General features: G+C 38.8%; 1 protein-coding gene across 2 annotated transcripts in view; it reads left to right on the plus strand.

Moving 5' to 3' along the window:
• The window catches only part of LOC150076458 ((E3-independent) E2 ubiquitin-conjugating enzyme UBE2O), a 758,089-nt gene that overhangs the window by 538,907 nt on the left and 204,485 nt on the right, over positions 1 to 14,697 (plus strand). For both annotated transcript variants that reach the window (XM_090387793.1, XM_090387794.1), the window contains exon 16: positions 2,037 to 2,140. In XM_090387793.1, coding sequence (XP_090243919.1) covers positions 2,037 to 2,140 — 104 coding nt within the window. The remainder of the gene's footprint in view (positions 1 to 2,036; positions 2,141 to 14,697) is intronic.

Genomic DNA, 14,697 nt, shown 5'->3' on the forward strand with positions numbered 1-14,697 from the left:
CCTTTTCCCTGCTAGCAAAATTCCTATATATCATTGACAAAACCCCATGACCAGCCCTGGCAGCCTGTCTGCATTGCTCAGAAAACTTCATATCTGCCTGCACAATTACTCCCAGCTCTTTTTCATTTTCTATCACCTTAAGTGTAGTACCACACAGTTGGTACGTTTCTCTGGGGTTACTTCTACCCATACGCAGTACTTTGCATTTGTCAAGGTTAAACTTCAGTTGCCACTTCTTAGCCCATCTGCCCAAATTATCTAGGTCCTGTTGCAGTAGCACACTGCCATTACTGTCATTAAGCCTGATATACCTTCATCAATATCATTGATAAATATACAAAACAACAGTGGACCCAACACCGAACCCTGTGGGACTCCACTAATAACATTAGTCCAAGAAGAGCAGCACCCATTGATTACCACCCTCTGTCTTCTTGCACTTAACCATCCTTTTATCCATTGTAGCAACTTACCCTTAATACCATTCTGCTCCAATTTGTACAATAGTCTTCCATGTGCAACAGTGTCAAAAGCTTTCCTGAAATCCAAATATATAATATCAAAATTATTTTTTGCATCCAGTTCCTTTGTAACCACATCATAATATCCTATCAGATTTGTCAGACAAGACTTTCCCTTAACAAACCCATGCTGTGTCTGAATTATTGCTGCAGTCTTGTCTAGATGATCCTGCAATGCATCTTTAACCAGCGACTCCATTATTTTACCCGGAACAGAAGTTTTGAGTCTCACAGCGTCATTTGCATAAAGGATCTTGGGAGCAGGTGGTGCCACCTAGTGGCTGGAGCCGCAATTAAAATTGGTTTAAATTGCCAGTACCCCTTTCTTTCTTTTAGAGAGCTGGTTGTTAAAAATTAACCCACACACCCCTGCCTGTTTAAACTTCACATGTTGTTTATTCATTCAGAGAGCTTGAATTAATAAATAGTGGGAATCAAGCTTTGCATGCTTTTTCTAATGGTGAAGAAATTTTTGAGTTTTTTCTGCATCAAACTTAGAGGGTTATTGTTATTTGTTATTGTTATTGTTATTTTGGTTTTTAGGAGCATTAGCAACTAAGGCCATATTGCTCCGGGATATGCGGTGGTCATTCCCTGAATGACCTTTCCGCATCCTCCGTATTTGGTGGTGACGGGCTCGAACCCCGGTCTAATCAAGAAGCGTGTGCTACGCACTGCTGCTCCTTCCCACCTGGCTACGGAGGCGCCCACTTAGAGGGGAAATGTGTTGTGAAGGCTATGCCAAAGTGGATATGGACATTCCATGTTTCAGGAGATATACGAATGAAGAGGAACTCAATGCAGACATAACAAAAGCTGAAATTTGTAGTGATGTAGAGGAGCCTTCAGTAATTAAGACAATAGTTTCATTGTAGAATGCTCATCAATTAGAGCTTGTCCTTTTTTCAAGTGCAGCCTAACTGTGAAAATAAATTAACTGCAGTCATGCGTGTTTATAATTCTCTTTTAAAACATCTCTGCTAGTGAAGAAGCAAATTTTGACAGATTGAATCTGAGCCCATTTTCTCTGTCTATGATTAGGCTTTGATATGTATACATAACTATTGTACATGTGTACTACTGTATAGTACATATTATTACTGTGCATACATAATTTGCAGATTAATCTCGCTACATTCTACATTAATTTAAAATGTACAATCATCATTTTCTTGTTTAACCATAGTGCATATTCTCAATTAGATTGTACTTAAATTACATTAAATGCTCAAACTTGTCTTTATTGTTTTGCTGATTTTATGAACTATCAATATAGCCACTGCTTTTCTCATTCCCCCATGGAATTGCTATAAAAAGCTTCAACTGTAGTTGTTTTTTTTTTTTTTTTTGTCTTGCGTAATACATAGTTTTGAGCTGTGGAAATTTTAAAACTGCTGTTGAAATATTGTATACTTTTTGATTATTGCAGTAAAATTTTACAATTTAAATTAAAAACTATGCTATGATTATTAATACATGTGAACTTCACCATTAAACACAGAGTTTTTTCCTTAGGTGTCTTTTCTTTGTTGGAATCAGTTCCTGATAGCCACAAATATAAACTTAGTATACTGCAGCCTACTGATCCACGTGCCTTTTTTAGAACTGTAAGCAAGGAGGTGAGTATTCTCACTGCTTATAAAATATTTTCCACCATTTTTTTTACATATTTAACATCTTTTATGTTAATTAAATTTATTCATATTTTTGTACTGAAGTTTAAGTTGCTTTTCTTAAAATTGTGACTATTACTTGAATTTTATGATTTCTGGTTGATTTTTTTTTTTTTTTCTTTTTTTAATTTGGAGTCTTGTAGTGTCTGGTTAATCTGCTTCCCGGTTAATCCAATCCTGGTAAATTGAGAGTCTGCTGTACCTTATTATTACCGTATTTAATGTTGGTAATGTCTTACTGTGTGTTTATATCAATTAAACTTTATTATACATAAGTATGTATAAGAAAATCATGTTATATATGGGGTCAGCAGGTGTTCCCTTATATCCGCGGTTTCACCCATCCACAGTAGGTCTTAGAACGTATCCCCCACGGATATAGGGATCTTACTATATATATATCTTGAAGTCTGAGCACATCAACCAGCACAACCATCAGCACTTCTGATTATAAAATTCTATTTAATACTTCATATAAACAACCTGAAAAACTAAACCAATGTTTGAATTAAATATTTAATGGCAGATGGTGCATGTTCTCTCTCTCTCGTCCTCGAATTCAGCGAAATCAATGCAACTGTTGGCATTTCCGATTGTAAAATTTGCTTTCCCACTATACTGCCACTTTATATCTCATATAAACAATATGAAAAAATAAGTGATATTTAACAATGTTTATACTGAATTGTTAATGGCAGGTGGTGGTGTGTGTGTTTTTTTTTTTTTTTTTTTTATAGTATTTAGATGTGCTCTCAATATCTGGTAAAAGCCTTTCTGGTGTGGGGGAATTGAGAAATTGTTAGACCATTCTAAAAAAATTGAAGGGGGAAGGAAATCCTTACAAACAAGATAGTTTCCGACTATTGCATATGGTGTGACCAGGTTTAGGTGTCACTAAATGAACTAAAGGAGATTTTTGTTGTTATAAAAATGTGACTAACTGAAAAAAAACTGATGTAAAGAAATATTGGTCTGAAGAATAGACAGAATTAAATTTTTCAAGAATGTATTTAGCAGGAAGAGATTTCTGCAAATATTTTGGATGTTGCACCTTGTAAAAATTTTATAATGTTTTCAATAATTTAAATTGAAAGGAGGTGATTGTCCCTCTGTATAAGGCAATGGTCAGGCCACGCCTTGAGTACTGCGTACAGGTCTGGAGGCCTCATTTTAGGAAGGATGTAGATTTGCTTGAGCGTGTACAGAGAAGAGCAACACGATTGGTGAGGGGAATGAAGGGATCCTCTTACCAAGAGAGGCTTAAGTTCTGCAAATTGCAGTGGCTGGAGACTAGGCACCTGCGCGGTGATCTGATTGAGGTCTATAAGGCCTTGAATGGGTTGAGCACGCTGAATTCTGATGGGATCCTCCCACTTGTTCAGAATACGAACCTACGGGGACATAAGTTCAAATTAAGAAAGGATAGATGTAGAATAGATGTGCGGAAATTTGCCTTTAGCCAGCGGGTGGTTAATTGCTGGAACAAACTTCCATCTGTCATTGTGGAAGTTGATAGGTTAAATAAATTTAAGGAGGAACTGGACAGGCAATTGGAGGGTATGGTGTGATTTTTTTTTTTTTTTTTTTTGGCTGATGCTGCATAAGCTCCTACACTTGCTTTCTTGCATCAAGTGCCACCACTACTACTACTACTACTAAATCATATTTCTGAGCATTATTTTCACTGTCTTCCTCATTAGGTCCAGCTCTATTAATTACCTGAAATCTCCTACCATTGTTTGTCGCATAATAGCCTTTAGCTGCTGTTGTGCTGTAAAATCTACACCAACAACTCTATCAATCATACAAATGATTGATAGAATTGTTATGTGATGCTCAGAAATTATTTATTTTTGGGTTTACATGAGCTAATATATAAAGCAGCATGACAAATCAGTTTAAAAACTCTAATGCAGCATTTCTTCTTGAAGAAATATTGTATTACAGTTGGAAGGTTTTGTGCAGAAAATATTCACAAAACCTTCCATCCAGATAATTACCAATTTTTTTTACTTTTAGAGCCCCTGCTTTGAATTCTTTGTTTGTCATTTTGTGAGTGGACAGAGATGCAACGGTGGTACCTCTGTAGCCAGGTGGGCAGGAGCAGCAGTACATAGCACACGCTTCTTGATTAGACTGGGATTCGAGCCTGTGACCACCAAATACAGAGGATGCGGAAAGGTCAGGGAATGACCACCGCATATCCCTGGAGCAATGTGGCCTTAGTTGCTAATGCTCCTAAAAAAAAAACAAATAACAGAGATGCAACATTCAAAATATCTGCAGAAATTTCTCTTCCTGCCAAACATTCTTGAAAAATTTAATTCTTTCTGTCCATTCTTGAGATCAATATTTCTTTATATCAACTTTTTCATTTAGTCCCATGTTCATAACTCCAATATCTGTTTTAGTTCATTTAATGAAACCTAAACCCAGTTCACTTTATATACAGAAACAGTCAGAAACAATCTTATTTGTAATAATTTTCTTTTTTCCCCCACAGTTACTTCAGAACGGTCAAATAATTTCTCAATTCCGCCATCAGAAAGGCTTTTACTAAATCTTGAATAACTATTAATTGCAAATGCAAAATCTATGCTCTGGTATATAATGACTACAAGACAGACCAAAACATCCAAAAACTGGAAGACTTCATAACTGCAAAAAAGGTTCATAATATTGAACCAACAAAGGCTAACAATTGCTTTGTTCCTGGCAAATCAAATGTGGATATCACCACTCTCCATGTCTGAAATGGTACATAGTAAGCTGGAATGTATGAAGACTGGAGTCAGTGACCATAGAACCATTTTGTTGACACTGAGCACTGACTATAAACTCTCCCCCCACCCCACCCCTAACAACATGGTATGATTTTCACTGAAAACCATCAATTGGGATAAATTTGAAGAAAGAATAAAACAAGACATATCACAAGAAAAACTGGTGCCATTATGGAGAGACCAGGCTTTGAAGTGGTAAAATATGTACAAATTAGCCATGAAAAACAAAGATGTACATAAGCCAGACTCATTGTGAACAAATAGCCACTCTCGGAATACATACCTGCATTCCGAGAGTGTACATAAATCTCAATAGAGATTTATGTACCTATAATTTCATCCATCCTTATACCCTGCCCTAATATAAACTACATTTGATATAGATATTGGGGTTTATATACTAAAGAAAAATATGAGGCTGGCCTGCTGAGTAAATTGCTCAACATAAAAGGATTTACTCAGAAACCAAGTTAAAATATACCAAAGGAATAGAGCTTAAAAAAAAAAAAAAAAAAATTTGGAGAGAGCTAGTTATGGTGGGGAGTGATGAACCATAAGGTCTCATATATAAAGTGTCCACCAATTCAATTCAGCCTGAGAAATATTTAGTCCCACACAACATGGAGATGCCCAGGAAGCTTCTGTGAGCGAAATATGAAATTGAATCATAGCCAAGGATAATAAAGAACATGAAGTCCAACATAAATTTATTCTATGTTACAAGTCAAACTGCCTTAAAATGGTTTCTGTAAATATTTTATTTGAATTTCCTTAGCCTTTACTCATTAAAAATGACTAATAAGTTTTTAAAAGAAATGGATAACTATCTATTAGCACACATTATTTCTAGTTTAAATACCATAATCTATGTCCATCAAAAATACCATATCCATTAAAATAATGTTTCAGTCACTGCACACCTGATGTATGTTGTGAGATAATGATATAAACTTTTCATACATTACCAGAGAAACAAAAGAGAGAAAAAAAAAAAAAAAAATTTATTTTGAAGTGTAAACGGAAGCCCTAATATTTAATACTTAAAGATAAAGGTCGTAACATAAATGTTTAAATATTTATAGTGGAATTCCAAATAAATGCTCATAAATGAACAAAAATTATATAATTTCTGTTAAGGGATTATGAAAAATTCATTGAATTCAGCACTGTATCACTATACTAAAGTGGAAGGATTTAAATAAAGAAAAAGATCGCTGTACTTGAAATCGGGATTTTTTTACCTTAAAGGAAAGTATGTATCTTACTTGGAAAAAGTTTGAAATTCAATTGGGCAGGACAAAACTTATTTTCTGCTTGTTGCTGTACTGTGAAGAATTTTGAAATGCAGAGAAACCGTAAACAGAAGAACAATTCCGTGCTATGCTTTAACAAGACAAGTGTTCTAAACAAATGCTTAAACTAGTTGTGTAGTTAAAAATTTATGTTGGCAGTTTCAAGTTGCTAGTATAAAAAGCTTAAATGTTCATTTAGTATTTAGTTTACTAGTAAATAGTACATAGAAGTTAGTAGAAAGTATAGTCCATATTTTTATATGAAAAACAATGTTAATTAAAAACAGTTTCCTAAGTTTTTGTTTTAATATGATAAGTTTCATCTTTTGTTTGGTTAATCAGTGCAGAAAAGTTATACAAGTGTTAAATAAAGTGTGGAATTGAAAGACATCGTCAAAACAATCTTATGTTAAAAGTGACACAGTTAATTTGTCCTATAGATTTTAAATTCACCAAAAAAAAAAGTGGATGAAAGTGTCTTCTTCTTTATGTGTCATCTCCATCCAGGAGGTTGACTACAATGAGTCTTCACCAGCTTCGCATCTCTGTGCTTTCTTTGCACAGTCTTCATAAGAAAGATTAGTCTGTTTCTCAGTATTGGTCATCCAGGTCTTTCTTTGTCATCCTTTACTCCTCTTTCCCTCTGTCATCCCTCCCTTCCAACAGCTTTTTCTGTATAAAGTCACATTTCAGAAGGTGACCAAGATACCTTGTTTTCCTTTGCTTAATGATGGTCGTGAGTTCTCTTTTATTTCCTTTTGCACTTCTGCATTTGGTTTTGTGTCCAAGATATTCTCATGATTCTCCTTAAGAGCCACATTTCAAGTGCCTTAATGCAGTTCTCAGCATCCTTTGAAATAGTCCAGGTTTCAGATCCATATAAGAGTGTTGACCACACATAACATTTTGTTAACCTTATCCTGGTCTCGGGTTGTAATTCCCTTGATGTTAAGATCTTCCTCATCTCTAGAAAGGCCTTTGTTGCTATTTCAATTCTTCTTTTGATCTCTTGTAAGGTTTTCCTGTCATCAATGATTAGATGTCCTAGGTAGCCATAAGAGTTTACTTGCAATGTATTATTGTTTAATTTAATATTATTATTTTTTTTTTATTATTATTATTAATTTTTGAAGCAGTCAGGAAAATTAAAAACAACACTTACCCAGGTGAAGAACTGATTGAGGGTTAACGCATTGGAATAGATTACATGAAATATTCCTTGAACACTGACAACCCTATACAGAAAAGGTCTCTCTGAAGGCACCTTCCCAAAAATCTGCTGCAAACAAAAGTATACATACATATATGCCAAACCAGAAACAGCCACTGGTTCACATCAACCAACTTCCTTCTCCCAGTGCTCAAAAAAATATATGAAAGAATAACAGAACCACTTGTGGCTCAGACTACTCATGCCCCTAACCATTTTAGCTTCAGGTTGCGATCAGGCACCCAGGATGCTTTCTGCATAATCTTACTGGTCTGCAACACAACGCAAAACATATGCACTGGACATTGACTTTCAAGGTGTATTTGACCAGCTCTGGTGGGACAGCATCCTAAAACATCTGTGGGAGAACCATTGTTCAACAGAAATTTAAAGCACTATTCAGGCATATTTCATGAATGCTGAGTAACTGTAAAAAACATATCATAGAATTGAAAGAATAATTGTCTAGGACTGGTCTCATCCATCTGTTTTGTGTCCTTACAGTTGAAATCTAGTACTTGATGAATGGCTTAATAAAAACTTACTGACTGGCATCGTCACATATGCCAATGATTTGATTATCCTTTTAACTATAAATTCTAGAAAAGAAGAAAGAAAAGGTGGGGAGGACATGCTGTAAGTAATGAAGTTTTTGGATATGGCATACACATGGCAAGAATATACCCACCTCCTTGACAATGCCCCCGCCACATACACACTACTTGGACTTCTTACAGTCACTATCTGGCAGAGTACAGCCAGTGAGATTATACACTAGCTGATCCGGAAGCCTCCAAGATATTTACCAACTGGTTCGGTCCTGTTGACTATCTAGCAGCTGGCCTGTGAACACCGTTTTAGAGCTGTGCCCTCGAAATGTAAGAAAGATTGTATCCCGCCATGATATCCATCATAACCTCAAAAGACATCACTCATACTGCATGATGATAGAGATGGGGAATGTTGGGGCTTTGCTCTGTAGACTAAACATGGCTTCCTACACTTCAATCCTCCAATAAGCAAAGTGGTGGTATTGCACTGGTTGATGAGCATCATTCTACCACCTAATCTTACCTAGTCTTACTGGGTCACACAGAGGGACAGCCTTCCTCTATGGGTGTGGGTGCAAAACCTCGAACACTGCTTACATTGGTTCGCACCTTGGGTGACCACCTTCAAAATATTAGGTGCAGTATTTTGCGACTTGCACATGGGGCATTATACCCCATCATTTTTTTTTTTTTTTTTACCCCATCAGCATGTCCCACCATTGTGAAGGTGCAAGCAGAGGATTTGACTGTCAGAGATCAACTGGATTTTGCCGAAATTAGGTCCACTTGATTTGAGTGTCACCTGAATATCAGTTTCATCAGCATTTTACACTCCCACGCAGCAAGCCCAGCTTGACATACCTGAGAGAATATCTGCGACAGCCTCAAGGATCAGTTAAAAGCACATAAAATCTAAGGTGCTGCATCCAGTTGAAATGGGTAGCCATTGCAATGTTAATCAGTCTGGTGAGACATAAGCATGGGTAAGCAAACATAAGAGTAAGAGTGTGTTATGGGCCTATTAAGTGTGATGATTATAATTAGCATTAGCAGAGGCATACATTGCAAGAAAGCAAGCTTATTAAGCATCAGCCAAAAAAAACCCTCCCTATTATTATTAAATTACAGTTGCTCAGAGCGAAACGGATACAAAAATATAGATTGTGACAAGTTTAATAATAGGAAATATACATATATTAGATTAGATACATACAAATAAAAGCTTTCGGTTGTTTAGTCAACCTTCTTCAGTTACACTGACAGTTAGAATGGAGCGTGAGGGCATGTACTGCCAATCTTGTACTTGAAGTGCGTGATTAATTGTTGGATGTTGAAGCCTGTGGCTGTAATGTATGTGGACGTGGCCAGCGTTTGTCAATGGACAGGATTGCTGTTTCGGTGATAGGGTGGACTTGACAACCACTGTTCCTGTTCACTGAGGTATTGGAGCATTTGATGTTTAACAACTCCAACCAGGCACGTCGCCAATCATGGCCGGACTTATCCACAATCACGACATCGCGGTGTGGGTGAATGTCGTGGTGGGTGCCCCAAACGTGTTCGACAATAGCTGAGTGCTCCACATCCGCTAAGCGGATTGCTCTTTTGTGTTCGGAAAGGCGTTTTTCGAGCCATCTCCCAGTTTCCCCGATGTAGCAGCTAGTGCAGTCACAGCAAGAGATGCGGTAGATCAATCTGCTTTGTAGTAGGGTGGGGGACAGGTGTTTTTACCTTAGAGATGAGGGATCGTAATTTTCTGCCTCGGAGTTGTACGCATTTTATCCCATGTGATTTTAAGATTCTACAAACCTGCTGTGATAGGTTTGGGGAGTATGGGATAAAGGCGCTCGTGGCTGAGTCATCACCTGGGATGTTTCTGTTGGTCGCTACATGGTCGCGTGTCTGTAGGTCACACCTATCAGGGGTATTGATGGGATAGCCACACCTCGTAAGATCCGCCTTGACTTTAGCGATTTCGGTGCACCTCTCATTTACAGAGCTAGAGTGTGTCCGGGCACAAGTTAGCAAGTTTCGTGCAGTGGCAAGAAGATGGCTACGTGCGCGTGCTGACTGGAAGTTGGTAAATTGGCCAGCACACGTAGGTTTACGATGGACAGTTGTCTTCAAGCACGTGCCCTCGTGCCGGACAAGGGTGTCTAAGTATGGTATGGTGTTGTCCGACTCTAGCTCGATTGTGAATTTTATGAAAGGTGACAGAGAATTGAGGTGGTCTAAGATTCGGTCACCTGAATTTCTGGAGATAACTACAATCACATCGTCCACATAGCAACACCAAAAGGCAGTGGGATCTAGTACGTTTGTAAATGCATGACCCTCTAATTCCTCCACGCGATGTTTGTTGTGACCGAACTAATCGGGGAACCCATGGCTGTGCCGTATACTTGTTGGTAAATGGAGTCGTTAAACATGATTGTACCGCCTATTAAGCACAGTCTGAGGGTGGAGGAGATATCGTCTGGTGTTAGTTTGGTTCTGCTGCCAAGGGTTTCGTCATTATCTGAGTTGCTTTGCACATGTGATGGCAAGTTCTACTGAGATGGAGGTAAAAAGTGAAACTACATCAAATGATGCCATAACTTAATCTTGTGAGATGGATATGGTACGGATCCTTTCTATGAACTCACTACTGTTGGAGACGGTGTTGATGGTCTTGCCTACTAGGGGAGAAAGGAGCCTCGAGACAAACTTAGCTAATTCGTAACTCAGTGAGCCACAACAGCATACGATGGGTCTTAGTGGTGTGCCTTCTTTGTGAACTTTCGGTAATCCGTAAAGTTGTGGAATCTGACAGCCGGAGGCACGGAGGTGATTACGTGTTGATTCTGTTATTTTCTTCTGTTTGACGTTTTCCAACTGTTGACGAAGATGTTCACTTTCAACTCCCATCGTTCCGAGGCTTTGATGGGAGGAATGGTTAAGGGCTGGTAAACAGAAGTGTCCTGCAAGAGCAGCAAGGCTTTTGTCTCGTAATCTGTGCGGTTCATTACGACAGTTCGACGTCCTTTGTCTGCCAGTAGGATGATGATGGATGAGTCTCGTTTTAGTGTCTTAAGGGCAGAAATTTTTTGTGGCTGAGACTGGAAGAAGTGGGGCAAGCATGGTGTAAAATTGCTGCAGTTTTTAGGCTAATTGCGTTTGCCACATCTTCAGAGAAATGTGTTAAACACGCTTTTACGCCTAAGGCAATATCAGTGATCGGTAGGTTTCTTGGGAGAACAGCAAATTTCATGCCCAGAGTCAACAGGTCTACTTGTTCTATAGATAACTGTTTGTTGCTCAGGTTCAGTACAAAATCTGTGCAACTAATACAACTTGTGTATTATGCTGATGACGAAATTGACAGGATTCACTAATTAAAGCATCGAACTTACGTTTTTGACGTGTACAATAGCGTTTAGATTCTCTGATGGTAGCACAAGGTATGGATTATATTGATGTAAACAGGATCGGGAACTAGACTTCTAAATTCGATCAGCAGGTCTGCTTTATTCGTTGAAGCATATTGTAAGTCTTGATGAAGGCAGCCAATCCATATGCTCAGGGTCTTGTAGCTGAAGTTTTGACAAGCACGTCGCATACATTCGTTAGGAAACGGTGGTTTGTAGAGAAATCCTTTCGGGATAACTTTGTTTGATTTGCACCTGTGAGCAAATCTGAGATGGGCTATAAAGATGAAATTCTTTTGCAGTTTCACGACTATATCGTATGTTGGCTGGCCAAGAACAGTTCAAATATGATTAAAGAGGCCTGTGCGCTCTGGATTCATTATTATTATTAAATTACAGTTGCTCAGAGTGAAACGGATACAAAAATATAGATTGTGACAAGTTTAATAATAGGAAATATACATATATTACATTAGATACATACAAATAAAAACTTTCGGTTGTTTAGTCAACCTTCTTCAGTTAAACTGACAGTTAGAATGGAGCATGAGGGCGTGTACTGCCGATCTTGTACGTGAAGTGCGTGATTAATTGTTGGATGTTGAAGCCCGTGGCTGTGATGTATGTGGACATGGCCAGCATTTGTCAATGGACAGGATTACTGTTTCGGTGATAGAGTGGGCTTGACCACCACTGTTCCTGTTCACTGAGGTATTGGAGCATTTGATGTTTAACAACTCCAACCAGGCACGTCGCCGATAATGGTGGGACTTATCCACAATCGCGGTGTGGGTCAATGTCGTGGTGGGTGCACCAAACGTGTTCGTCAATAGCTAAGTGCTCCACATCCGCTAAGCGGATTGCTCTTTTGTGTCCACCCTATCACCGAAACAGCAATCCTGTCCATTCACAAACAATGGCCACATCCACATACATCACAGCCACAGGCTTCAACATCCAACAATTAAACACGCACTTCACGTGCAAGATCGGCAGTACATGCCCTCATGCTCCATTCTAACTGTCAGTTTAACTGAAGAAGGTTGACTAAACAACCGAAAGCTTTTATTTGTATGTATCTAATCTAATATGTGTATATTTCCTATTATTAAACATGTCACAATCTATATTTTTGTATCTGTTTCGCTCTGAGCAACTGTAATTTAATAATAATAATGAATCCAGAGCACACAGGCCTCTTTAATCAAAAAACCTCCCATTTCACCCATCCATTTACTCCAAATGCCTGTTGATAGTTAAATTTATTTAACTATCAACTTCCACATCAAGAGAGGGGTCTGTTCCAGCAATCAGCTACCCGCTGGCTAAAGGCAAATTTCCGTACATCTATTTTATACCTGTCTTTCCTCAATTTGAATCTATGCCCCCTCAGGTTCGTAATCTGAGCAAGAGGAAGAATCCCATCAGCATTGAGGTTGCTCAACCAGTTCAAGGCCTTATACACCTCAGTCAGATCACTTTGCAGGTGCCTAGTCTCCGGGCACTGCAGTTCATAGAACTTAAGCCTTTCTTGGTAAGAGCACCCCTTTGTTTCACTCACCAACCCTGTTACCCTTCTTTGTACTTGTTCTAGCAACTCTACATCCTTGCTAAAATGAGGCCTCCAGACCTGTACACAGTACTCAAGGTGTGGCCTGACCATTGCCTTGTACAACTGGATAATCACCTTATTCCTGCTGGCAAAATTCCTATATATCATTGACAAGACTCTATGACATGCTCTGACAGCCTCTCTGCACTGTTAAATGAACTTCATATCTGACTGCACAATTACCCCACATCTTTTTCATTCTCTACTTCTCTGAGTGTAGTACCACACAGTTGGTACCGTTTATTTTGGGTTACTGCTATCCATATGCAGTATTTAACATTGACAGATTCATCAATGTAATTTGTCAATGTTAAACTTCAGTTGCCACTTCTCAGTCCATTTGCCCAACATATCTAGATCCTGTTGCAGGAGCATTGATTACCACTCTCTGTCGTCTCCCACTCAACCATCCCTTTATCCATTGTAGCAATTTGCCCTTAATACCATATTGCCCCAATTTGTACAGCAGTCTTCCATGTGCAACAGTATCAAAAGCTTTCCTGAAATCCAAATATATGACATCAAAATTATTTTTTGCATCCATTTCCTTTGTGACCACATCACATTATACAATCAAATTGGTCTGACAACACCTCCCTTTAACAAACCCATGTTGTGTTTTAACCATTACTACAGTCTTGTCTAGCAGAACCTGCGATGCTTCTTTAACCAATGACTTCATTATTTTCCCCTGGAGAGAAGTTAAACTAACAGGTCTATAGTTACTTGTGTCACCAGGCGCCTCCATAGCTAGGTGGACAGGAGCAGCAGTGCGTAGCACACGCTTCTTGATTAGACCAGGGTTCGAGCCAATGCCCACCAAATACGGAGGATGCGGAAAGGTCAGGGAATGACCACCGCACATCCCCGGAGCAATATGGCCTTAGTTGCTAATGCTCCTAAAAACCAAATAACAAACAACAAACAAACAAACAAGCTTGTGTCACCCTTTGAACCCCCTATGTTTGGTGCACTATGGCCACAGATGCCAATGCACCTAATAAATCTGCAAACAAACAAACGGTCCCCCTTTGTGAATTGGGGATACATTTGCACACTTCCAATCCATGGGTGGTTGTTGTTGTTTGGTTTTTAGGAGCATTAGCAACTAAGGCTATATTGCTCCGGGAATATGCGGTGGTCATTCCCTGACCTTTCCTCATCCTCCGTATTTGGTGGTGACAGGCTCGAACCCCGGTCTAATCAAGAAGCGTGTGCTACGCACTGCTGCTCCTTCCCACCTGGCTACGGAGGCGTCGCACACTTCCAATCCATGGGGACCTCCCATGAGTCCAAGGAAGCTCTCATAATTATGGCTAAGGGTTTGCTTACTTCCTTTGCTGCCTCCTTTCATATAACTGGATAGATCGCATCCACTCCAGGTGCCTTCTTTATGTTTAACTTCAGCAATTTCTCCATTTTGCTCTCAGTTATTACAAAATCACTTAGCTCCATGTTAGAGTTTTATACACTTCTGGTAATCCCCTCCTCCTTGAATAACTCCTCATGTGTGGATAAAAATGCAAAATACTCATTCAGTTTATCAGCTACCTGAGCAGAATCATCAATAGTCGAACCACCTAGAGCGGCAGACAAAAAAACTGCATCACTTGTGAAGTTTGCAAATAATGGTTTTTGCGCTGCATTG

This window comes from Mastigoproctus giganteus, chromosome 13 (assembly GCF_048544385.1).
Source record: "Mastigoproctus giganteus isolate SK-2022 chromosome 13, ASM4854438v1, whole genome shotgun sequence".
NCBI lineage: Eukaryota > Metazoa > Arthropoda > Arachnida > Uropygi > Thelyphonidae > Mastigoproctus > Mastigoproctus giganteus.